At 54.7% G+C, this 24,857-nt stretch overlaps 2 protein-coding genes across 7 annotated transcripts; one reads left to right on the top strand and one right to left on the bottom strand.

Moving 5' to 3' along the window:
- Positions 1 to 1,925: 1,925 nt before the first annotated feature.
- On the bottom strand, positions 1,926 to 19,028 carry LOC105474082 (ArfGAP with GTPase domain, ankyrin repeat and PH domain 2). Of its 4 annotated transcripts, none has more exons than XM_011728399.3 (19): positions 13,944 to 15,842; positions 12,232 to 12,290; positions 11,382 to 11,469; positions 11,108 to 11,193; positions 10,815 to 10,962; positions 9,611 to 9,745; positions 9,191 to 9,300; positions 8,584 to 8,742; positions 8,331 to 8,417; positions 8,141 to 8,245; positions 7,566 to 7,728; positions 7,265 to 7,384; positions 6,404 to 6,532; positions 5,071 to 5,130; positions 4,690 to 4,838; positions 4,431 to 4,521; positions 4,096 to 4,318; positions 3,710 to 3,965; positions 1,926 to 3,530 (listed from the first exon to the last, which is right to left on the bottom strand). In XM_011728399.3, the coding sequence occupies exons 1-19, from the start codon at positions 15,109 to 15,111 to the stop codon at positions 3,288 to 3,290; spliced, it is 3,579 nt and encodes a 1,192-aa protein (XP_011726701.1). In that variant the 5' UTR covers positions 15,112 to 15,842; the 3' UTR covers positions 1,926 to 3,287. The 4 variants fall into 4 exon arrangements, with proteins under 4 accessions (XP_011726701.1, XP_011726703.1, XP_024646228.1 ...); XM_011728400.3 differs by lacking the exon at positions 13,944 to 15,842 and adding an exon at positions 18,778 to 19,006 and having other exon boundaries at positions 2,495 to 3,530; XM_011728401.2 differs by lacking the exons at positions 5,071 to 5,130; positions 13,944 to 15,842 and adding an exon at positions 18,778 to 19,028.
- On the top strand, positions 14,984 to 24,374 carry LOC105474083 (tetraspanin 31). 3 transcript variants are annotated; one of them, XM_071071543.1, is made up of 6 exons: positions 14,984 to 15,066; positions 22,620 to 22,787; positions 23,044 to 23,124; positions 23,457 to 23,588; positions 23,892 to 24,005; positions 24,092 to 24,374. In XM_071071543.1, exons 3-6 carry the CDS (start codon positions 23,047 to 23,049, stop codon positions 24,164 to 24,166), a joined length of 399 nt encoding a protein of 132 aa, XP_070927644.1. In that variant the 5' UTR covers positions 14,984 to 15,066; positions 22,620 to 22,787; positions 23,044 to 23,046; the 3' UTR covers positions 24,167 to 24,374. The 3 variants fall into 3 exon arrangements, with proteins under 3 accessions (XP_070927644.1, XP_011726704.1, XP_011726705.1); XM_011728402.3 differs by lacking the exon at positions 14,984 to 15,066 and adding an exon at positions 21,898 to 22,077; XM_011728403.3 differs by lacking the exon at positions 14,984 to 15,066 and adding an exon at positions 22,238 to 22,258.
- Positions 24,375 to 24,857: the final 483 nt, after the last annotated feature.

Genomic DNA, 24,857 nt, shown 5'->3' with positions numbered 1-24,857 from the left:
CACAGCTGATCAGCAGCTCAGAATGGGAAGGGGCTGGGGCAGGAGGACTGTGCTTTGATTTGCTGGGGATGGAGTCTCAGCATCGCCAGAAAGCAGAGTTTTGGAAATCTCACTCTGTCAATCATTTTGTACTTTCAATCAAAATTCCTTTTTCCTTTCCTTTGGCTTTTGGCAGCACTCCCATGGTGAAGGTCGGTCTGCCTCAGCTGTGCTAAGACAAACAAAAGGAGGGGAGCAGGGTGTGGCAGATGGCAGCCAGCAGGGCTGCAGGGAAGGCTGGCGGATGGCAATAGGGCATCCAAGCAAGGCAGCCCAGGGCGAGCTGTGAAGGGGGCATGGGCACAAAGGGGCAGCAGCTCTCCTTCACCCACCCAGGGAGTCCCTTTCTGGGCTCCTATTTTGTCATAACCTGGAGGACTTGATATTTTGTCATTCCATCCACTACCGCCTTTTACATCTCCCCCACAAGACCGAAGATACTCCCCATTAAGAGAAGAGGCAAGTGGATTATTTGGTGTTAGGATTTGTTGTGAGGTTTGCTGACACCTTGACCATTTTTCACTGGCTGGAAATGAAAGGAACTTCCCACTTGCTCTTTGCAGGCAATTTCATTCTCTCCAGGGTACTTATTTCCTCCCCATATTCTCTCACACTCCCAAACTGCTGAAGAAGGGAGCAAACTTTGACCACGAGGAAGGAGTGGAGCTGAAATAAGAGTCCAGGGTCTTGGAGGTGAAGGGGGAATGGCCAGGTCCTCCAGTCCAATTTTCTTTGTGACCTCCCCATCTCCTCGCTTTGCCCAGACCACACACCTGCCTCTGTACTTGTCACTGCACCTGCACTGCTGAATTCACCTTTCCTGGGTCACGCCGCTGTGCTGGGTGGTCACAGACTAAGGCCCTGCAGAGCTGCAGCCTCCATGTGAACTGCATTCAGGTCTGGTGCTGTGTCCTCAGTTCAGTGGCACACTTGCACCTGAACATCTTGGGGCTGGTGGGCACCAAAGGTCAGAAGCAATTCTACCCAAAGATGCTGGTGCTACCAACTAACTCCTCAAAGTAGATAACAACATATGGCTATGCCCAACCTGCACTGGCTGCTGACCCAACCCTACCCTGTCCAGCCCCTCTACCTGAGCAAACACTTTCAGCTGCCCTCGAGAAATGGTAGGATTGGCTATGTGCTGAGCCTAGCGGCACTGCAGCTCACGAGGCAGCACTGGCTTCAGGCCACTGTGGCCTTGGTGGTCCCTTTGATGGCACGGAGGTGGATAAATGCCTGCATCAGCTGACACTGATTTTGTGGACACCAGGGACCTCTGCAGCCAGCTGGGAAATCTTTCCGAGGTCTCCCACCCCTTCCCTCTGGAGCACCCCCTGATGGGGCCAGGGGAGGAACCCCTACTCTATGTTCTACTCTGGTACCTAGTGCTCACAGCGAGCAGGCTGGCCTGGGGCAGCCCTCTTCAGAGCTGGTGCACCTTTCAGGTGCCCTCTGAACAGATATTGTTCAGAATACAGATAAACAGATGCCACCAAGGTCATCTAGCTGTGAAGTGGAGGGGCAGGTTTCAAAATCAGATCCGTCTCCAAAGTTCCTGCTCTTAACCAAAGCTGTCCCATCTTCTCACCCCTCTCCATGGCCTCTAAGTACCATATCCCAACTCTCCCAGGACTGGCATCATCTTAAAAGTCAGTGCCTTCTCTGCTCCCAGGGTCCCCACTGACTCTAACCTGCCATGTCCTCCACTACATGAACCCGGATCTGTTGTACATAATGGAACTACCTCCATGCCCATAGGTACTGTCCTGCCACCAGCCCCCAGTGGGAGGCACCTCTGCCTGTCCCTGTCCCACCCCAGTACCCCACCTTGACCAAGGCCATGCCCTGACCTGCCTCCAAGAACAGACCAGCAGCTCACCCCCTAGACAAAATCACTTCCTCTTTAATTGCTGTTGAAGAAGATTCACACCACTGCCTCCAAGGAGATGGGGGGGCATTCCCCCCTTGCCCCCACCTCTCTCCCCTTCCCGATTACCTGGTCCTTTGCAAACTATTTTAGCCAGAAAAAAAAAAAAAAAAAAAAAAAAGACCGGAAACCACTGACACAGACAGCCCAAGGGCTGGGTTGGCTGAGGGAGGCAGGGCTAGGCCAGGCAAGTCCGCCCTACCACCCACTTTGTGGGGATGGGGCAGGGGGCCTGGAAACCCTCCCAGCCACCTCGAATCCTCTCAGCCCTGGCTGGGAGAGGTCACGGGGGTGAGGAATGGCTCTGGAGCTGCTCCAGTGGGAGGGAGGGGCTGGAGAGAAAGAATAATGGGGGAGGGGTCCCACTGTAGGGGTGCCCCCTACCCCAGATCACCACGGGCGCTGCACAGTCACAGGTACGCAGTCACGGTCACAGACACTCACAACCCGAGAGCACCCCCACCCCACCCCACCCCACCCCCTGCCCACCCTGGGCTTCCCCTACCCCAAAACGCCCTCCCCACGCCCCTGCCCGCCCCCACCCCCATGTTGGGGAACAAAGCAATAAATTACAAGGCCCCCTTAGCCCGCTCCTGCTACATCCCTTCTCCCTCCCAAGATAGTAGTGGGAGGGACCCAGACTCTTGGCTTCCCCCGGACTCTTTAGCTTCCACCCATGGGTAGGTGTAAGGGGACGTCCTGGTTTCCACTACTCACGGTCCCTTTCACGGAAAGGGTTGGGAACCCCCCACCCCCATGAGCAGCAGGGGTCCTGCCCCTCGCTGCCCTTGCCCCCTTCACTGGGCAGTGAGATGAGTATGGAAGGGGTAGGGTCTCCATATTGGCCCCAAGTCCCAGGGCTAGCCCTCCCACGTACTAAACCCTCCCTCTGGCGTGGCGTCGCCCCAGGAGCCAGCCTGGGTATGGGCTCCCGCCCTGGGATTGTTGAGTTCGGGCAGGACCGGGTCTTCTTCCCGCCCCTAGGGGGCACAAGCGGCCATGTCCAAGCGCCTAGGAGCCCGTACCGCGGGAAACGTCCCCTTCCGCGAAACCCGAGCGGGTAGACCCAGAGCAATCCGAGTGTGGAAACAGTGGAGAGGGGGCGTGTTGAGCTGGGGTCTCCATGCCTCGTTGGGGAGAGGGAGGTGAGTTTGTGTCTTCTGGGAGGCGTGGGGGCTGTGCCCTCGTGGGGGTAGGAAGTGCTCCCGTGGGGCTGGGTGCGGATCGGAGAGGTGAGTGGGTGCGTCTGTCCAGCGGTCCGCCCGGTGTGGTCGTGCCCGGCCCGCGTGGGGGTGGGGGTGTCTCTCCCACTGGGCAACTATACCAGCGCAACTGGGGCGTCGGCGCGGCCCACGCTAGCGGCGCTGCTCCGGCGGTGGGGGCTCGGCGTGGCTGTGATGCTGGGCGTGGTGGCCGCGCTGGGCGTGGTGGCCGCGCTGCCACCCTCACCCGGGCAACCGTGCTGGAGAAGGATGTCGGCGCACAGCTGGCTTCCAGCCTGGCGGGCGTAGAACAGCGCCGTGCGGCCCTGGGCGTCACGGGCCGCCACGTCCGCGCCGTACTGGAGGGCGGAAACGGCCGCGTGACCGCACGTCCCCAGGGCGCCCACACCCGGCACCGCCTCCCCCACATGGCCAAGCCTACTTCCGGGGTCCCTCTGGGAAGATCGGGCTTTCCCGCGCCAGGCGTTTTCCGAGATGAGGCCTCAAAGACCCCCTTTCCTCCCCCCAGCTGACGTACCCACAGCAGCAGTTGCGTGATGACAACGTGGGCGAGCTCGGCAGCCAGGTGGAGTGGGGAGCGGAGTTGTGGGTCCTCTACGCTGGTGTCGAGCGGCCCGTGTCGCGCATGGGCCAAAAGCAGAAGAACGGTAGCCACGTCCTGGGCCTGCACGGCGGCCCACAGCTGGCGGCCCAGCGGCTCCTCCGTGGTGCTCAGCGGCGCCAGGAACAGCAGCTGCTCGTACTTGGCGCGAATCCACGACTCGCGCTCCTCCCTGCAAGACCAGGGATCAACTGAAAAGGCTCTAGGGACTCCCAGCCAGGACCTCTGCCCCTACCCAAGGGACCGTCTCAGGCTCGCACACCCTCAGCAACCCTCCCCCCGCTCTGTTCCCTCACCCTTACCGCGAAGAATCCCGCGTGGGCTTGACACGGCCTCGCGTGTCGCTTTCCCACACGCGGTTGGCCGTGTCGTTGCCAATAGCCGTCAGCACCAGGGTCAGCTCCCGTGGCCAGTCGTCCAAGTCCAGCGAGCGGACGCGGGACAGGTGAGTGCCCAGGTTGCGGTGGATGCCAGAACACTCGATGCAAATGAGGGCGCCCAGGTTCAAGCTGGCCCATGTGGGGTCTGCGGACAGAGCGTAGAGGTCGGCTTCCAGCGGGGCAGCACAGTCACCCCGGCATTCACCGCCTCCAGTGAACCACACTCCCTAGCCCCACCGCTGCCTCCTGGCACTCACTGGGGGCCCCGCAGTCCACGCAGATTGAATTCCCCTTGGCGTTCCGGATCGCCTGGATGGCCACGGCCTCGCTTTGGCTGTCTGTGCGCAGCTGCAGAGAGGGTTTGGGTTGGTACTGATTCTGCCTCCAAGCCCCACCCCCTTCTCCTCAGACACCTCTGCTCTCCTCCCACATGACTTCGGCCGTGTAGTAGCCAATGGCCGTCAGCACCAGGGTTAGCTCCTGCGGTCAGTCCTCCACCCCACCTCAAACCCTTACCTTGACCTTGCTGCTCTCACAGCATTGTAGACTGGCTAGGATCTGACTCTCGATGGCCTGGACCCAGGCATCCCGCTCCTCAAAACTGGCTGCCTCAAAGTGCCACGTCTGACCCGTGCTGGACACGATCAGGAACTCAAAGTTTTCCTCTGAGTGGGGGATGGGATGGAGTCATTAAGGGACAGAGTTCAAGCAGGGGCTGCCTTCCCCAAGCCCGTCCTCCCTGATATCCATCCCGAGCCCCTGGGAGTGGGGCAGTGGGGGTAGGGGAAGCAGAGGGTGGGGGGCAGCAGGAAGCCCGAGCACATGCAGGGGAAGGCGGAGGCACCCCCACCCTTCTGCACCCCAGCTGAGCGCCCCTCCAGGCTCCCCACTTGTTACCTGCTTTATAAATATTTCTTAAACTACCAAAGGATTTTAGTTTCCACATTTTGCGCTTGGCTGGTTTCCCGAAGCGAAGGAGATAGAGATAGAATGGAGAGCAGAACAGAGAAAGAGAGACCAAGAAAGAAGGAGAAAAAGAGAGGTAGATGGAGAGATGGAGAGAGAGAGTGACAGAGTGCCAGAGACAAAGCAGGACAGACAGATGGGGAGAGAAAGCAGAACTAAAGTCAGTGGCCCCGGAGCAGAGTGGAGCAGAAGCCAAGAGCCATGAGAGTAGGCAGATCTGGAACCTGGGTCTGAGCACCCGGCAGAGAGCAGGGGCAGCAGGGATGGGTTATCAAGACCAGCCAGGAGCTGGGCCTCTGGGAGGAGAAGGGAGGGTCAGGATCTGAGTGAACACGGGGGAAGGGGGCAGAAGCTGGGGCGCAGGGCTGAGTTGAGAGGGCCCTGGGGCTGGTGGTGGTGGGGGTGCGGGGTATCACTGAGGGACAAGAATGGGGATCACTATGGTCAAGGGCTGTTGGGGAGCACTTGGCAATAGAAAGTTATCCGGAGAAGACTGCGTGTGGTGGCTCATGCCTGTAATCCCCACCACCTGTAATCCCAGGACTTTGGGAGGCTGAGGCGGGCGGATCACGAGGTCAGGAGATCGAGACCATCCTAGCTAACACAGTGAAACCCCAATTTCTACTAAAAAATACAAAAAATTAGCCAGGCGTGGTGGTGAGCACCTGTAGTCCCAGCTACTTGGAAGGCTGAGGCAGGGGAATGGCGTGAACCCCAGAGACGGAGCTTGCAGTGAGCCGAGATCACGCCACTGTACTCCAGCCTGGGTGACAGAGCGAGACTCCGTCTCAAAAAAAAAAAAAAAAAAGAAAAGAAAAAAGAAAAAAAGAAAGAAAGAAAGAAAGCTATTGGGAGAAGGGACTGGGTGGTCACAGAATCCAGGATTTGGGAAATCAGTGGGAGACGCAGAGATCAGGGGCTGAGTCACTGCGGATGGGTGGGGGGCATCTGGGTGCAGGGGCTGGGGTGGTAAGTGGAGTTGAGGGAAGGAAGAGGAACTAGAACATCCTTAGGAGAGGGAGCAGGAGCTATAGACATGGACGTCATTGAGAATAGGGGCTGGGGAAAGGAACTGGCTGGGGAACAAGGAAAGAAGGACGGGGCTGGGGGATGTCCACACACTCTTTCACTAAGTTGTGTGCAGTAGTAATGGTCGTTAAGCACTCAGCTCAGGCACTTCCTCCTGCTGCAGGAGTTAGCCCGGGGAGCTGATGTTGGGGATGAGGGTTCTGGGTGGGAGTGGAAGTGCCTGCCAGAGCCTCACCTTCAGCCTGCCCAGTCGAGCCTTCAGTCTTAGATGGTGTTGTCAATTTTTTCCTCCTCTGTTTCTTCACCATGGGAGAAGGAGGGGGTTCTCGACTCAGGGGGCTCAGGTCTCCAGATGGGGTACAGTCTTAGGGAGGAAGACACAGCTGCCTCAATAGCCCCCTCCACATATTTCCTGATTTCTTGATAGCCTGTCTCATTCCCTGAACTACTTTGGCATTTTAGGGCACCCCTCCTCAACTGTCCCTCTCCAAGAGTTCCCCCTTGATCATTCCTGGGGAGGCAGGCAGATGAGAGGTTTAAAGTCAGACCTGCACTCAGATCCTGGTTCTACCACTTACTTACTGGCCTTAAGACCTTGAGCAAAGCACTTAATCTTCTGAGCCTCAGTTTCTTTATCTCTGAAATAAGAATAATAATCTTGACCTGACAAAACTGTTGTGAGGATCATCTGTTTACAATGTGTCATTTGCATACTATATATATATTTTTTTCAAACATGTCAAACATGGCTGACTATGTACTAGACAATATTCTCAGTTTGTTTAAACCTCAAAGAAACCCTCTGAGGTAGAAACTATTATTTCCACATTACAGATGAGGAAACTGAGGCATGGAGAGGTCAAGTAACTTGCCCATGTGACAAGCCAGGATTCAAGCTCAGGCAGTTGACGTTAGAGTCCACTTGTCTTAACCATTATGATAGACATGGTATGACTGAGCTTGGTGTTCATGTGTGGGGCTCCATGTGTTCACTCATGCATTTATTCCAACCTCCAAGCCTTCACCCCAAATTCATTTCCCACATCCACCCTATTTGGGTGTGGAAGACAGCGGATGGAATTTCATCCCCACTGACCTGTGCTGAGGGCTCGGGCCAAATTCCGGTCTGGCTTCAGCAGGTGCTTGGATGTCTGATCTGGTGGTGGCTGCAGGGAACTAGGGCTGGGGCTGGGGCTTGGCATGGGAGTAGTGACTTCTGTCGGAAAAAGAAGATGAAACCTCAGTGAGCCTCTCTTTCTTCTGGCCCCACTCCTTACATGGTCCCTCTTTATCACCCAGCTTCCTACTTGCCCAGTGCCAGCCCTCACTTCCCTCTTACTCCTCCTTTTCCCCAGCCCTGGCCCCTCTCCTGCTCCTATGTCATAAGCCCTACTCACCGGGGCCTTCGCCCATCTGGACAGCGCTCATGTCCTTGACGAGTCCGTTGATGCTGGCTGAGGGGCCAAACGCAGAGATGGCCCTCGGGGGCCGCTTGCCCGGGACTTTGACTGTTGTTCGCAGCAAGTCCATCTCCTTTCCATGAGTACTGTGGATGTAATCCTGGAGGGGTACAGGGCCGAGAGTGTAGGGAAGGTTGGGGTCCTTGGTATGCTGGGAAGCGGTTAATATGTTACAGAATAGAGAGGGACTGGAGAGGGGGCCTTGGGGGCCAAATGGGTTGTGATGAGCATCTAGGGGATGGGCCCATCAGACTTGATCCAGCATTGTCTCCTCCAGGAAGCATTCCCTTCCTGGGTGCTCTCCCACTAGACTGCAAGTTCCTGGGGCAATGCATTTACCCTTACATTCCTGGCATGGGCACATGGCAGGCTCTTAACACATGCCTGCTAAACTTAAGTGAACAGGACTAGCACTTCCTAGAAATGACGTTAGTGCTTTGTCAGAGGCACAGACAGGTAGAGCTTGAGGGAAATCCAAAGCTGGCCAGTGTGGCCCAGTTTCTGCCACTCACGTTAATGCTGGGGTGGTAGAGTAGAAAGCCATTACTGGACAGGGTTACATATTTCTTCTTCCATTCTTTGTTCAAGGAATTGCCACTTCGTTTTAGTAGGAAGCTCTGGAGAAAGTGAAAAGACACATGGGAGAAAAAAGCCAACTAAGACCAGCTGCCCCTAGCCTGCCCCAGCCCCTGGACCACTCACCTGTTTGATGGGGATGGCTCGTCCACTCCCTGTTGTCTCTCCCCGACTATCCAAGCTCCGTTTCTCGGAGTCACTACCCCGACGATTCTGGAATGGTTATTGGAATCAGTTTAAGGAGGGATAGAGGGATACACTGATGTGAGGATAGGGAAGACAGATGAAGAAGGGCCCAACAGAGGAGTCTAGGGACTAGGGAAGATGGGCAGGTCATGGGGGACAGGAGGATGGGGGTCAGCATGTCCATGTCCAATACCGCAAAAAGGCTGGTCCTGCGCTTGGCTGCCCGGTGCAGGGACCCTGGGGTGCTCAATCCAGCCACTGCAGCTGCCTCGGCTCGGAGCTCCCGGTGACCAACATTCGGTGAGGATGGGAGGGAAGAAGAGTAGTCGCTAGTGTGGCCCCCGTTACTAGCCTGGGAGCATATGGAAGAGTCAGCAGAGCTGAGATGCCCCCTACCCCACCAAGCTACACTCATATCTAGTTACGGAGAATTTGAGACATTCCTTGATCACCTCACCATTTATTTATATTGTCATTAATAATTTTTAAAACCCTCACTAACATTGTGACAGTGCTTTTTATAAATGTTGCAAAGGTTGAATCACAAGTATTATGTCATACAATCTTCCTGATAGCCTTGGGAGGTTAGGTGAGTTGCTTAAGGACACTGCAAATGATGTCTCAAATCACTGGAAGTCTGGTTGACTTCCAGTCCAATGCACTTTCTCCAATAGTTTCATTGCCATTTCCATCTGTTTCCCCACTCCCTGAACCTCCTTGGGTACTCTGCACCTGTCCTAGGATCCCCAGCCCTTCTGCATCTTACCAGCCCCTCTGCAGACTCTGAAACCCCAACTCACCTGGCCAGCTACCGGAGTGGATGCAGCTGAGTGGCTTGGGGAGCTGGGCAGGGACTTGCAGGCAGCCAGAAGCTGTTGCTGCTTGCGCAAGGTCACCACCTTCTGGGCCACTGAGGGGAGTTGAGGGAAGGAGGTGTGAGCAGGCCAGATACCCAAGACCACCCCTCCATGCCCAGCTTTGATAAATCCCCAGTAGACAACACAGGACCCAACTTCCTTGTCACTGTGGCTTCTATGCCACCTGTGGCCTTGCCAGTTCCTCCAACCCAGAAAGACCTTGTGACTATTAAGCAAACCTCTGGCCTCCCCGATCTCTCCTCCTTCCCACAAAGGCCAATTTCCTGTCACGCACAGAGAGAGGCCTGGATGCCAGGTCCCTTGCACTGGCTTCCCACATATACTGGAGATCACCACACTCACCCTCCTGGAAGACCCGATCCACATTAAGCCCATAGGTTGCACAGGTCTCATAGTAGCTGCAGCGTTTCATGTCTGCGCACAGAGCTCTGGCACGAGCATCTCCCACTACCCGAGGGGAGGAAGCACTGATCCTGTCTGATGGGATAGGAAAGGGGCAGGATTGAAGAAGGAGCCTCGCCTTGTTCGATTTTTCACAATTCCCTTATCCCTGTGCTGGGCCCTCAGGCTGGACCCACTGGGGATGGGGTGTGAGAGATCATCTTTTTTGTGACCAGGTGGAATGAGAGTACATAAGCCCTTTCTGAGTACTGGGCCCAGTTCACACAACTAGCTGTGTATGAATAGGATGGGTGAGCTGTGTGTATGTGTGTATGTGTGTGTGTGTGTGTGTGTGTGTGTGTGTGTGTCCTCAAAGAATACTGAGTGGTGCTTCCTGACAAGGGCTACATAGCTGAGACCCAGGTGCGAGCAATAATCACCCTGCCCTGCAAATCCATCGAAACCTGAACTGGTGGGAGGACACCAGCTTGTGAACTAGGAAAAGGTTGGGTACCCATGGGTCATGGCTGGACTGCCCACTCTGCAGCAAGAAACCAGGAGGCAAGCAACAGGTGGAGGCAGGCACCAGCAGAACAGGCATCCAGACCAAGTCCCACCAGCTCGACACAAGGGAGTGCTGGAAAAGCATTTCCTGGCCCTGGCAGAGTCTGGGAGCCTCTGAGTCACTTCTTTGAGAACTAAAAGGTTTTCTGCTCTCTTCTTTTCATCATTTCCTTTGTGTTTTCGCTTTGTTTTTGGATAAGTTCCTTTAAAAGGTGTCAGTCTGACCTAGCTGTTGCAAAAAGGAAGATGGAAAAGGTTTCCTATCCACACTAGGACTTGAGATTTTCTGTGTCCTGTGATGGTGGCACCGGGAAATGGCAATGTGAGAACACAAGGTAGGTGACATCTCAGGAGAGGCAAGGAGATGGCTACTATAGCTGTCCTTTCCTCCCTGGAGATCCCCTTTTCTCTGCTCAGACCTTGGGAAGTTATTGTTTGGTTTCATGACTCCCTTATTTGGAGACCAGGCTCCCTCCAGAAGGGTACTGTAATCCAAGTGGCCGTTTCCACACCTTACCAAGTTCTCACCCATGTTGGGCAATATCCCAGTAGCCTCCTCAGGGCCTCCCTTGAAAGCAGTGCTTTCCTAACCCCTCCTTACCTTGTGTCCCCACTAGTGCCAAGGCCAGGCCTCCTCGTCCCTCCCCACGAAGGGAACTCAGCTGCCCATGGAGACAGCTCACAGCCTGGAAACTGTTCTCATCCTCCAGGCTGAAGACGAAGATCACAGCATCTGCCCAGCCTGAGAACTTGCGGGGAGTGAGGGAGCAAATGGAAAGTCAGGCAGGTCTACTCCTCTGGACCCAATCCAGATGGAGACCTGGGAAACCAGAGCCCTCTCCCTTGGCCAGTGCTGACCCCAGCCAGCCTGTCCCCCACCACCTCCACCCTCACCTTGGCATCAGGTGCCCCAGCTTCCTCTCGGATTAGCACCAGATGTGTCTGCCCATCCACCAACATCTCTTTCTTGTACTGCTCACCTGTCCAGAAGAGTTGGAAAGGGTAATAGGTCAGAGGTGACAGGTCACCAAACCTCCCCATGCTCCCAGTGCTTTTGCTATTATGGCCTCATCCTTCCCCTCCTGGTCTCCATACCTGCCTAATCATTGATCTCACTCCTGGATCCCTAACCCCAATCGTTAGCTTATTATGGCTCTTGAGAACTCACTCTCTGTCTTCTCCAGCACCTGGTATGAACCGGTCAGGAATCGGTGGATGAGTGATGACTTCCCACTCCTGGCGTCGCCCAGCACACCCTGAGGGCAAGGATGTGGAGCAGAAATTGTGGGATGTAAGAGAAGGCAGGATGTGTGGGTCTGGACACTCCAGAAAACCCAGAGAGATAAATCATCCAAGTAGGCCCTACAGCGCCTGGATGACAGTCATTCCAGAAAGAGCAGCTGGGAGGATCAGAGCAGCTGGGGGGATCGGAGCAGCTGGGAGGATCAGAGCAGCTGGAGGGATCGGAGCATTTGGGAGGATCAGAGCAGCTGGGGGGATCGGAGCAGTTGGGAGGATCAGGGCATGAGTGTGGGTAAGAAATGATCCCAAGCTCAAAGTGGAGCACAAGCTGAAGAATGTCAGCAATTCAGTAGTTTTTTCGTATGTGTTGGGTTGTTTAGAAAACAAACTAGACCTGTGTGTGTGTGTGTGTCTGTGTGTGTGTTTGTAGCATGTCACAGCTCTAGGCACTAGTTGGAAAACTTTACCCAATTCTAGGCAACACAACATGAAGGCCAAAGGGCAGATGCCAGAAGTGAGAAGCCTGGAGGAGGACCATGAACAAACAGGAAAAAGGGGATGGCTGCATAAAGACTAGAGAGGAAAAACTTGTGAGGAAGATGTAGCAAATTCCCAGGTTGGTGCTATGAAGGTAGACTCTCAGAAGAACTGGAAAACGATTCCCTATTCTCAGAGAGAGAGAGAGAGAGAGAAAAGGAGAGGTGAAGGGAGAGAGCTGAGAGTGCAGTGGGTGGGAGGTCAGCCTTCCCTATAGGCAAGGGGACTGGGATACCTACCAGGCGCAGTTCAGGAATGGAGCGGCTCAAAGTCCATTCCTGGCTATTGATCACAGCCTCTGTAATGGGAGAAGGGCAGTAAGAGGGGAGGCTCCTGGCTCAGGAGGACCCCCAACACTGAGCCACCCCTCCTCCCTCTGCAGCTTTCCAAACCCCCTGAACCCTGCCTGCACTGGAGAGGTGTGTGGTACAGACAGGTTTGAGGGTGGTCCCCAGGCCTCCCATCCCAGCCGCTCTCCCCCAGCTGTTGCTGCCGCTCAGTGGTTGCTTAGCAACGGAGCTAGCAAGACAAAAATACTTCAGTTGGCATCTCCCTTAAAGCACATCCCCAAACGCGGGTCCCGGCCCCAGACAGGGAGACCAGGGCTCTGACAGTGGCAGGTTCTTCCCTCTGGAAAAAGAATAGAAGAGGAGCTCCTCCCTAACCCACTGGTTCCGAGAGCAGACCCTGAGAGGAGGTGCTGAAACACAGAAGAGAGTGTGTCTTCCCCAACCTCCATTCCACAGGACAGAAACTGAGTTGAGGGGTTTCCCTCCCCTTCTTCAAGGTCAACGGCACCGTGGCCCTGTACCCCTCCCCACAACCCAAGGGAAAGAGCTAGGATTTTCCTATGCCTCCATCTCCCACACCCTCCCCACAAACGCCCTCCAAAAGAACTGTGGTGAAGGGCTCCATCGCCTGGCCAAGAGAAGCCACAGGCCTGGGGGAAAGGATGCTCCTTCCGCCCGCCGGGTCCAGCCCCCGCGCCTGACACCGGCCGGACGTTCCCGGGGCGCCGCAGCTGCGGCGGGAACTCTGGGATCCGGAGCCATCTGCTCCCACCCGCTCTGGAGCCAAACCCCGGGGGCCGCCTCCGCTCCCGGACCCGCCTCCTCTCCCAGGAGTGTGAGCCGAACCAAGAGTCTCCTGCTTATCTCCTCCAGTAAGAAAATAGTAATAATAATAGACACCCTGCCCCCGTAAAAAACACTACCTTCCCCGTACCGCCTCCCAAGTCTCCCAGGGTACGGATTGCCTTTGCAGCAGTTCCGCTCCCACTGACTCACTCCGGGGTCAGCCCCGGGTGGGTTTCAGTGCGGCTCTGGGGAGGGGGCTGGCAATGGGGGAAGTGAGGCTTCCTATCCGCCCCCCTCACTTCACATTTAAATATTCTGCACGTTCCAGCCCCCGCACACTCGCGTACCGCCCAATCCGCCTTCAGCGCACGGAAAACATCACTAGCCTGCTCTCAGCCCAGGGGACGACTGGTCCCTGGCGAGAAGCTGCCTGCAAGGTCACTGTCATGCCACCTGCCCTAAGTGCTCAGGGGAAACTGAGGCTTCCTCATCCTCTTCACCTTCAACGTCCCTCTAAATACGGCAAATCCCCGTTTCCATGCTCCCAGAGTTCAGCTGAGGCTGGAAGTGGGGTCCTGGGCTTCTCTGGGAGCAATTTTCTAGTCACTCTGACCAAGGGCATTATTTTCCCAGAAAGCTCTGAGGCTCTCTTAGTCCCTCTGAAATCAAGTCATTTCTCATGTGGCACAATGTAGCTACTCACCCCGCTTCAGGACTCCTATTCTTTGCCCCAATCCTTGGCAGAGGAGTGAGCTTGGTTCATCCGCCCACCCCAGAGAAAAGCTTCCCTAGTCTCCTGCACCTCGCTCCTCCACCCCAAGCTGAGCATTCCAGGTACCCTTCCCTTCGTGTTCTCAAGCCCTGACTCAACTCACTAGGGGAAGCGCGGAGCTCGGCGCCCAGCAGCTCCCTGGACCCGCTGCCAGAAGACAGGCTGGGGGGTCCGGGAAGGGGCCCGGAGCCAGGAGGCCCTCCTGTGCTCTTGGTGAAGATGCCGCTGATAAACTTGAGCATCTTGCGATCACGAGTGGACGCTCGGCCCCCCTCCCGGCCCCGTTTCAGCCCTGGAGCTGGAGGCTCCAGAGTGATTGGAGGTGCAGGCCCAGGGGGCTGCGCGGAAGCGGCGGTGACAGCAGCGCCTGGAGTCGGAGTTGGTGGGAGGGTTAGCGGAGGAGGAGAACCGGCAGGCTGTCCCGGATGCAAGTCACTGTTGTCCAAGGTCTTACTCTTGCCTTTCCGAGGAGACAACTTCCCTCGGGCTCCGGCCCCAGCCCCGACCCCACCAGAGGTCGCAGCTGTAGCGCCCCCTCCCTCGGCGGCGGCGGCGGTGGCGGCTGCAGAGGCAGAAACTCCAGTCCCGGCGCTGCTCTTTGACCCCTTGACCCTGGGCTTGCCCTCGCTTTCGGGCCATGACAGGCGGCTACCCGCGCCCTTGCCCCCGCCGGCTTTGGCTCCACTCGTGGTCACGGTTTTGCAAGGCTTGGGAGCCGGCGGAGGAGGCGCCACCTTGAGCCTCCGGCTGCCGGTGCCAGGATGCGGAGAGGATGAGCCAGGGACGCCGCCGCCCGCCCGGCCTTCGGGCTCCGGGCCGCCCCAGCTCGGGCTGCTGAGAAGGGGGCGCCGGGAGGAGGTGGGGGCGCCCCCAGGCTTGGGGTCGGGGCTCAGCCCCCCGGAGAGCGGGGGTCCCGGAGGGGCGGCCCAGAGGGAGAGGCGGCGGCCGGGAGCGGGGGAGACTGGGCGGGCCGGACTGGCCGGAGCCGGGGACAGGGCTGGGGGCTCCGCGCCCCCGGTGCCCGCGCTGCTGGTGCTGATCCACAGCGCATCCTGCCGGTGGAAGAGACGTTCGTGCCGCTTCTTGCCCGGCTCCTCCGCACCTCGGGGGCTGCCAGGATCCCCAGTCTCGCAGCCTCTGGCACCGGCGGCGCCGACCGCGGCCGCAGACGGAGAAGGCGGCGGCGGAGGCACCGACTCGAGCTTAACCAGGGTCAGCGAGATGAGGTAGGTCGTTGTCCGGCGCTGAAGCGCGCCCGCGCCCCGGCTCATGGGGCCCGGAGACCCCCGAGCTGGGGAGGGGAGGGGACTCCCCCGGACTGACTCAGGGGGGCCCGGCCATGGGGCCGCCCTGCTCGCTGCCCCCAGCCCCTGGACCCCTCTGAGCCCCCGGCCCGGCTCCGCTGTCGCCGCCGCCTCCGCCGCCTCCGCTTGCGCCCCCCTCCCATCACATGGGGCGCCCCCTCCCCATGCTCCCCGCCCTGCGCCCCCACCCTCTTGGAGCCCCGGGACCTTGGTGCTGCTCCAGGAAGGCGCGCCGGACCGTCCACCCCGGCCTGGGTGGGGGCGCTGAGATGGGTGGGGGAGGGCGGGGAGGACAGTAGTGGGGGCAAATGGGGGAGAGAGAGGAAAAGGGGGCAGAAAAGGGGACCAGAGGCTAGGGGAAAAGAACCAGTGCGGGGGAGGCAGGGGCGGGGAATTGGGGCTCAAGGGACAGGGGCCGCGGATGCGGTCGGAGAGAGGGTCTTGAGGAGGGTGGGAAGCTAGTGGGGCTGGCCGTGCGGGGGATTCGCAGGGGCGCGGGGAGGATGCTGGGGATGGAGATACAGGAGGCAGCGGGGGAGGAAAGAGGGAACGGGAGGTGGGTGGGAACCCACGGGTCTGGGGTCTGGGAGGGGAGGGGCGTGAGATCCGGGCGAAGAGTCCGGGGGCCTCGCCCGGGCTCGGCTCGGTCCGGATGCGAGCTGTGTCCGGGCGCTCCCCTCACATTGAGGAGGAGGCGGCCCCCAGGCCCCCCCACCCTATCTCCCCCCCCACCTTTTCTCCACCAGCACCGATGTCTGCGAGGGCGGTGCAAAATCCAGGACTGGATTTCTCTCCCAAATCCTGGGCTGGATTTCCTGGGACTTGGACTCACCTCCTCCAACAACCTAGCCCCCTCCTCTCGCACACCAAGGTTAGGAAGCTCGCGACTGCGAGGTATGGCATTTAGAGATAAGGGTGAAAATCGATCTATTGGGTGAACAGGCCGCGGTGAACAGAGCAAATCCAGGGTCACTGTCAATTCTAGGTAAGCTGAAGTGGGAAAACGGGGGCCCTGAAATCCCTTCCCCCAGGATCTCGTCTCCCCCAGGTACCTGGACGCCTTCCCTTTCTCATGACCCAACTCCCTTTCCCACTCACACCCCCACACTTAATACTTTGATGGGGCCAAGACTTGAGCTCGACTGTCCCAAAGTGAACTTGGAAAATGTTCCCCAGGGATGGGGACAAACTTAGCAGGGTAGGAGAGAGGGGAGAGATCTGAGTGCTGGAGAAGCCCAGGCCACAGGGTAAGTCAAAGGCTCCAGCTCTAGGAGGAGGGAGAAGGATGTGTCTTAGACTGATACCCCCCCATGCCAAAATGCATCCAGTCTCCATAGCAACCGTAGCTCCAAGAGTGCCTCAGAAACAGCGGGCAGAAGCAGAGAGGGATCCCTGTGTATGGTGGGTGGGAGACCAACCGGGGGATGATGAATTAGTGGAGGCACTGCCCGCAAACCTGGTTACTCAAAGGTGGGGGATTTCACTCCCCAAGTATAAGGACCCTTCAGTTGAGGCAGAGAGAGCCAGCCTCTTCAGAGTTCCCTTTCAGTCTCCTGAGGTTTGCTGAGTGGGATTCTTACGGAAGGTTAAAGAGGAGGCAGATGAGTGAATGGAAACCGTCTGCTCCTTGTCCCCCACACCTCTAGGGGTCTTGGAGTTCAAGGCTGTCTATCCTTCAGCCAGGTGAGAATCCTGAAGTGGTTAAGCCAAAGTGGAAAAGAGGTTGAGACCCCTGGGGGGTGGGGTAAGATGGGCGAAAGAAGTTCTCTCTGCAGCCTTGGAGACCCCTTCCCAGGACTTGGGGAGTCACAGCGGTCCCCTGATTTGGCATCCCACCCTCCTGACGCAGCTGAGACTATAATAAGTGCTGCCGTGGGCGGCTCTTGGAGGCAGGAGCCCGCAGCGTGCTCGGCCTGGTGGGGGGCTGAGGGTGCGGGGGGGGGGGCGCAGCGCTGAGCCAGGATGCCACGAGCCCTTTGTTCTCCTAGAGGCCTGTACCCAATCCCTCCAGTGTTCTGTCCTGGGGCTCAGCAGCTTCTCCCTCCCTCCCTACAGAACCAGGATGACACCATCCCCAGGACAGGAGACCCTTCAGTAATGTTTTTTGATGGAGATGGTGAAGGAGAATTGTTGGCTCTGGTTTAAACTTCCCTCCTTTGATGGCCTCAGTTTTCCTTTATGTTCAATGGGAACAGAATACTAATTCTTAGAGAAGGAGTAAAACAAATCACTTATGAGGAGTGGAGCCTTCTCAGGGATTTCAGCCTCCACCCCTCCTCAACTCCCTCCCTCTCCAGAGGGAGCACAGCTTTTCTCCCTGGCCTAAACCACTCTTCTCCTTTATTATTATTATCATTATCATTTTTGACAGGGGTGGGGCATAGAGTTCCTCCCTAGGAGGCCCCATGGGCCACTCCCCCTTGGTCTGCCTTTCCAAACACTAAGGCTGTCAGGGGAGACTTCAGGTGTAGTTCCTGGCAAAGGGTGTGGGACAGGAGGTGAGAGGGGCACTAGCCTCCGAAGAGCAATAGGAAGGGGATCATCAGCTGGTCCCACTAGGCATCCAAAGCAAACCGTTCCTTCCCCAAGTTATACTCTGGTGTACCAGCAGAGAGGTCTGGCAGGAAGTGTCCTTGAGGGAAAGAATGATCTGTTGACCCCCCCAGGTAGGCAGGTAACAATGGAGAGGACTGAAATGGCTGAAAGAGATCAGGATATGATGGAAGAAGTGCTTCCACCAGATAACTTTCATGAGCAAAGAAGGCTGCTTTTGTTAGCTCTTTGCCACATCAGAGGTGAATGAAATGAGAGCGAGCTGGAAACAACCTCCAGTTCCACCAGTTCGTCAGTGGTAGGGCCTTGTGGATGGAGAGAAGCTGTTCCTGCCAGGGCTCCACCACAGGATTGAAGGCTGGGGTGGGCAGGAGGATGTGGCGGATGGTGTTGCCATGGCAGCACTTCCTCCCTGTGTTGTCATCACTTGCTCTAATGGCACTAAGGAGGTAGAGCGGAAGGTGTGTGGGGGGAAGACAGGAACAGGAGCAAGGGGAGGAGAGGGGACCAAGAAGAGTTCTGGGGACCTATCTGCACTCTGGCTCTGCAAAGCATGGTGTGTTAGAGTTAGTATGCGCTTGGGAGCCTAAGATTCTCTGCATGGTGTACTTCAATGTGCATGCGTGTGTGTGTACGTGTGTGCATGTGTCTCTCTACAGCTGGAGAACAAGAGGTCACTGATCCTTAGTGGGTCCTGGGAATGAAATCATTATCCAGTCCCAGAACCTGCTGCTCCAGACTGCTTCCTGTTCTGGACTCCCCAGGCAGGGACCAAGTCTACCATGAGTCTGTCACAGCCTATCTTCCTCATGCTCACACATTTCTTCATTGCCAAGAAGGTCAGCTCAACAGGGACCTGTATTTTGATCTCCTGGGAGAAGGATCAGAGCAGGGAAAGAGACAGAATGATACCTCCCGTGTCTTTTTCCATCCTCCCTAAATGTATTCTTCCCCAGAGTCCCAGCTCCATCTTGGGGACTAGGAAGTAGCCGACTGGGAAGTGATATATAATACAGCTAACCCTTCTATGCACCTGCTAGTCCCCGATACACCCAAGTTGAGGGCTGACCTTTCTCTTACCTTGAATGCTGTCTAATGAGGCCTGGATGCTGTCCTGAAGTTCAGGGTCGTCCACTCTCTCTGCCAGCTTCCTGAGGCGTTTTAGAGCCTGCTTGGCCACCTCATGTCGTTTGACTTCTGCTCTCACTGCAGCTACAACGAACTGCCTCTGGGCATGCATGTTGCCCAGACCTGTCTTTCCAGGCTAACAACCACCTCTGGTCCTGAGGCCCATGGCCCTACAGCCCCCAAACCTCAGAAGGCCCCTTCTGCTGTGCCCAGAACTCCCCGCCCCTGCCCGCCCTTCCGTCTATAGACCTCACTTCCTGACTGGTGAGTTTCAAACCCACAGCCTGGGACAGCACTACCTCCTGCACCTCCCACCCCCTCTAGTGTTGGCCCATCAGCCCTGCCAGCCAGCCCCTGCTATGATTTCCCAGCCAGGTGGATGGAGAGATCTTAACAGTGTCCCAGGGCCTCCTGTGGGAGGTGGTTAATTAAAATGGGTGTTGGTTCTGGGAGAATATGGCAAGCTAGGTCCCAGGTGCAATCCTAAACTCTTGATGACTTGCAGATTTCGAACTCTCACAGGAATTCATACACACTTGGTCTGTTACCTTCAGAGCCCTGCATTCTAGTGTACACTTGTACCCATCGCCCTCTCTACATATCTCAATGAGCTCTGTATCCTTACGTCTTACAACGTAACCCTTTTTCAGTCAGCTACCCACTGAGGCCACCTCCTGTTTAAAAGGGCCAAGTGAGGCCAGGCGTGGTGGCTCATGCCTGTTATTCCAGCACCTTGGGAGGCTGAGGCAGGAGAATCACTTGAACCCAGGAGGTGGAGGTTGCAGTGCATTGCACTGCAGCCTGGGTGACTTAGTGAGACTCCATGTCAAAAATAAATAAATAAATAGGCCAAGTGATTACGGGGAAAATGAGTTCTGAAGGAGGAAAGTAACCTATAAAAAGACAAAAACTACCATGTTCCATGTTCAATCAGTTTCATAATAATTAACATGTCTATAACACTTAATAGTTTACAACCTACTTTCATATATATTATCCTCATGACAGCCCTGAGGGGTAAGATTATTTATACCTATTCTGAATAAAAGGAAACTAAGGCTCAGAGAAGCCATTAAGAGGTGAAACAAAGACATGGATTTAGGTCTTCTGATTTTATTTTATTTTTACTTTTTTATTTTTATTTTTTACCAAGCACATAAAGCCCAGATTGATTATAATTTTGATACCCCTTTCACTACACCACACAACCAAAATGCTTGTCAGCCAGTTCCCCTTCTAATACCATTGTCTTGCCCTTGATTTAGGACCTGAAAGAAAAGAAGGTAGATGAGGAATTGAAGGAGACAATGAAGATGGGAGTTCGGGTAGGAAGGGGATGTAGGTGGGGAGTGAGGGGGTGGGAGGTGGGAGGTAGTGGGTAGTTTGACTTAATTACTTTGTTTACACTGGACGCCTGTAATCCTAGCACTTTGGGAGGCCCAGGCAGGCAGATCACCTACGGTCAAGAGTTTGCCACCATCCTGGCCAACATGGCAAAACCCTGTCTCTACTAAAAATACAAAAAAAAAGCTGGGTGTGGTGGTGGGCAGCTGTAATTCCAGGTACTCGGGAGGCTGAGCCAGGCAGGAGAATTGTGTGAACCCGGGAGGTGGAGGTTGCAGTGAACTGAGATCGTGCCACTGCACTCCATCCTGGACTACAAAGGAAGACTCTGTCTCAAAATAATAATAATAATAATAATAATAATACATTACCTTGTTTCAAGACCCAAACACCTCTCTGGCCCTGTCAAATATCTCTTCTGCATACCTTTTTGATATTAATTTCTGAAAGTTTATATCAATACCGTGTAGTTACAGATAAGGGAATTAAGGTTGGAATTGCCCACAGGAACCTGTAAAATGACCTGAAAAGTAATAATTAACATTGAGTGTTTACTATGTGCCAGGTACTCTTCTAAGTATTCTACATATATTAACTCATTTAATTCTCACAACCCAAGAGGTAGGTGTGTTGTTATTTATCCCCATTTTACAGATGAGGAAACAGGCACAGACAGTTTCTAAGCGCCTGGCCAAAGGTTACACAGCTAGAAGTGGCAATCCAAGTGGCAATCTGACTGTGGCAGTAGACTATAGAATCTAAGTACACACAAACATAAATCATTCTGTTGAGTTGATTAGAGGGTTTTCTTTTTTGTTCCTACTGTTTCTTTCTCCTGGGGAGAGAAGGATTATGCCTTTCCCTACCCCCGTGAAAAGGACGGTTTGTCAAAGCACTTACTAGATAATAAAGTTACTGATCAGTCCACCCGTAAGTGAAAAGGTGGAGACTCCTTCCCCTTATATTTATTTATATCCAAGACTCTTCCTCTTGCCTGTCATTTTTTGCAAGCCCTGGATCAGGCGTGTACTCTGAAAATGCTGAGCACACCCGTGTGTGCACTTGTGGCAATGCCACACACAGGAATGCGCTGGCCTGAGGCCGCTATTTCCACACTGAATTTCTGGTATATTCACACCCTTTTTAGGAGGGTATATGGTAGAGGACATGGGTACTGGCGGACACACAAACGTATGATGATTTGCTGGGTGTTGCTGTGTCCAATCCGCGGACTCTGTGGCCGGGCTAAATAAGCTCAATATGTGGCTCCTTTGGGTGTTCCCGAGCGTGACGCATTAACAAAACAATGGCGTCATCATGAAGTCACTGCAGCACAGGGGGAAGGGAGGGCGGAAGGGCCCTCCTTCTACCGGTGGAGCCCTTTCTGTCCAGCTCTCGGAGCGGCCCCCCACCTGCCCCTCCCGCCGTGTCCCCTTCACCTAAATTCCTCCAGAGCCGTCTCCCTCGAATTAGCCCTCTCCTAACTCCGACCACAGAAAGCTCAGCTTTCAACTCAAGCTTTTGGAGTTTAGACTGTTGTCCCTGAGAGAATCTCTAGAAGCCCTGCCCCTAGTTTTCAGTTTCGCCCAATGAAAAAACAAGAGGAGGAGGACAGAAGGCGGGTCAGTGACGTAATGCGGGCTGATTGGCATGCAGGCCTTGGACGTCCAGGATTAGCCACGCATTTCGCCAATCCAGAGGCAGGGGAGGGACGGTGCAGGCGCAGAGAATTGGGTTTGGCTGGCCTCGATTTAAAGAGACAGAAGCTGTCGGGGTCCTGGAAGACGGTCACCAATACCCTCCCCCCAAGTCCTTGGGACCACTTGGGTCCCCAGAGCTGGGGAGATGGTTTGCGGCGGCTTTGCCTGCTCCAAGAATGCGCTTTGCGCTCTCAACGTGGTCTACATGGTGAGGTTTTGGAGGTGGGGGAAGCTTTCGGGCGGAAAGGCCCCGTGGGGAGAATCTCCAGGGTACTTCCGGTGGGGAAAGGGGTGTATAGGGGTTCCGGGAAGATTCCCAGGAACTTCCGGCGAAGAGGGAATTCCTGGGGACTTCCATGGGAGAGGGAAGACTACCGGTTGATGAAGGGGTTTGTCTGGGGGTGGGGGAATGAACTTAAGGCCGTGGGCATAAGTTCCATCCCTCCCTCCTTTGAACCTCAGTTTCTCCCAAAGTAGAAGTGATAGGATGATCCTGAGGGTTCAGCTTTTGTATTCATAGTACTATCCCTGCCACCCCCTATACCCCATCCCAGCCATTCTAACCTTTGGGAATGCCCAGGGATGCTCCTGGTGGCGATAGCACCACCCCCGCCCCGCCCACCCCCCTCCCTCCCATTCACACACCATTCTATTATTCCTTCCCCACCCCCGCCCCCAAGTCCTCTTGTAATGGCCTTGGGCCGTGCTCATGCTAGAATTTTTGAGATGTATCCTGCTCTTTCTTTGTAGCTGGTGAGCTTGTTGCTCATTGGAGTGGCTGCTTGGGGCAAGGGCCTGGGTCTGGTGTCCAGCATCCACATCATCGGCGGAGTCATTGCTGTGGGAGTCTTCCTTCTCCTTATCGCAGTGGCTGGACTGGTGGGTGCTGTCAACCACCACCAAGTCCTGCTGTTCTTTGTATCCTAACCTGAAGTGATGGGGGCAACTGGGCTCTTGGGAGGGCTGTCATCTATGGAAGATGTTAAAAGGGTAGGGGACCTCAGGGATTTTGGACATGTCTCCTTGCCCTGCCCTGTCCCATAATCTACGAAACAAGAGCTGATTTTATTGCTTTCAATTTGACATGGTGGTATAAGTTCTGTGAACAGATGAGACCAGTTATAGATGGAACATAAAGGAATCTAGGACTTTTTTCCATAACCTTTCCTCTCAGTACATGATCATCCTTGGTTTGGTCTTCATCTTCCAATTTGTAATCTCTTGCTCATGTCTGGCTATTAACCGAAGCAAACAGGTAAGACAGTACCCTTTCAAGTACTTACTTGCTTTTTAAAATTTTCCTCTTAACCTCAAACTCCTTCCTTAGTCTGGCCCCAGCTACCCAAAGATCATCCTTAGGTGCACTGCTTCTGGCCCCTTGGGCTATTTGCTTCCTCTGGAATGTCTGGTTAATTTTTCATGAGGATGATCTAGAGAACCTGAAAAGGTAGATATGTATTGTGTCTATAATTGTGGCACACCGTTATGCTTCTGGTTGACTTCTTTTGCTGGACTAGGGAAATTGAGGCACTTGAACTGATACTGGGATGTAGGGAGACTTAATTTCTCTCTGCCCATATCCTCCAGACAGATGTCATCAATGCTTCTTGGTGGGTCATGAGCAACAAGACTCGGGATGAACTGGAAAGAAGTTTTGATTGTTGTGGCTTATTCAACCTCACAACCCTGTACCAACAAGATTATGATTTCTGCACTGCAGTGAGTGTGTTGGGGGTGGTGCAGCAGGCAGGGGAGGTAGGAAACTGGGTAAGGACAATGCCCAAGTTGGCAAATTTAGTTCGAATGTCATTGTTTCTCGAGAAGCCCTCTTGTATTGGGGCTGTGTATTGGTGGGGGGTGGGGGTGGATAAAGAGGCTGGGGAATTAGCCAAGTCGGATTTTAGTTTGTAGGACGCTGGTCAGATAACAGGAAAGTTTCTAGAGACATTCGGCATAGGTATTGGTGACTAGCAACTTTACATTAGCAACTTTGCATTCTTCACACACACGTTTTATCCTCAGATCTGCAAGAACCAGAGCCCCACATGCCAGATGTGTGGAGAAAAGTTTCTTAAGCATTCAGATGAAGCCCTGAAAATCCTAGGGGGTGTTGGACTCTTCTTTAGCTTTACAGAGGTACATTCTCCAGTTTCCTCACGCACATCCTTTTCAACTTGAGACTGAGAATTGATTGATGCTTCTCTCTCCCTTTGTTCCTACAGATCCTTGGTGTTTGGCTAGCAATGAGATTTCGGAATCAGAAGGATCCTAGAGCCAACCCCAGTGCCTTTCTATGAGACTTTGGATCCTTCTGACTTCTCTTCTGCTCTAAGCTTTCTCTTCCTCCCTTAGGGAATATCTAGGGTCTGTAACCATTTTGGTTTGAGAAAAAGGAAAGGCCCCTTGTCAAATCCTCTAAAATTGATGGAATAGCAAGACTTTATGGCTTGACATATTTTAGTGGGAGCCAGACTATAAGGAATAAAAGGAAAAACTTTCTCCCTCTCTCTCCAAGAGGATATGGGAAGCTTCTGAGGGTACATAGGATGGGCTGGAGTCATTCTTAGCTGTTTCCCCTCCTCCGTCCATATGCTGGATCACCTCAACATACTCTGGGGTGTGGCTCTAAGGGTAAATCAGGGACAGAGCCAAGGAGAAAACCACCAAGAGCTCTTTCCTGTAATAAGCAGGACCCAGTTTGAGAAAGTTCAGTGAATATAAAAAAGCCATTTAAAAATCTATATATATATATATATTTTTTGACATTGAGTCTTGCTCTGCTGCCCAGGCTGGAGTGCAATGGCATGATCTCAGCTCACTGCAACCTCTGCCTCCCGGGTTCAAGCGATTCTCCTGCCTCAATCTCCCAAGTAGCTGGGATTACAGGTGTGCGCCACCACGCCCAGCTAATTTTGTATTTTTAGTAGAGACAGGGTTTCACCATGTTAGTCAGGCTGGTCTCGAACTCCTGACCTCAAGTGATCCACC

Source organism: Macaca nemestrina, chromosome 10 (assembly GCF_043159975.1).
Source record: "Macaca nemestrina isolate mMacNem1 chromosome 10, mMacNem.hap1, whole genome shotgun sequence".
Classification (NCBI taxonomy): Eukaryota; Metazoa; Chordata; class Mammalia; order Primates; family Cercopithecidae; genus Macaca; species Macaca nemestrina.
This window is presented reverse-complemented; position numbering and strand designations above follow the sequence as displayed.

Excerpts from the sequence above, each read along its gene's own strand:
- LOC105474082 (XM_011728399.3), bottom strand. The coding sequence starts at position 15,111 with ATGAGCCGGGGCGCGGGCGCGCTTCAGCGCCGGACAACGACCTACCTC. Across the intron at positions 9,746-10,814 it reads GGCACTAGTGGGGACACAAG|ACAGGATCAGTGCTTCCTCC; the intron begins GTAAGGAGGGGT and ends CTATCCCATCAG. Across the intron at positions 7,385-7,565 it reads CCAGATGGGCGAAGGCCCCG|AAGTCACTACTCCCATGCCA; the intron begins GTGAGTAGGGCT and ends TTTTTCCGACAG.
- LOC105474083 (XM_011728402.3), top strand. The coding sequence starts at position 22,015 with ATGGTTTGCGGCGGCTTTGCCTGCTCCAAGAATGCGCTTTGCGCTCTC. Across the intron at positions 23,589-23,891 it reads ATTATGATTTCTGCACTGCA|ATCTGCAAGAACCAGAGCCC; the intron begins GTGAGTGTGTTG and ends TTTTATCCTCAG. Across the intron at positions 24,006-24,091 it reads TCTTCTTTAGCTTTACAGAG|ATCCTTGGTGTTTGGCTAGC; the intron begins GTACATTCTCCA and ends TTGTTCCTACAG.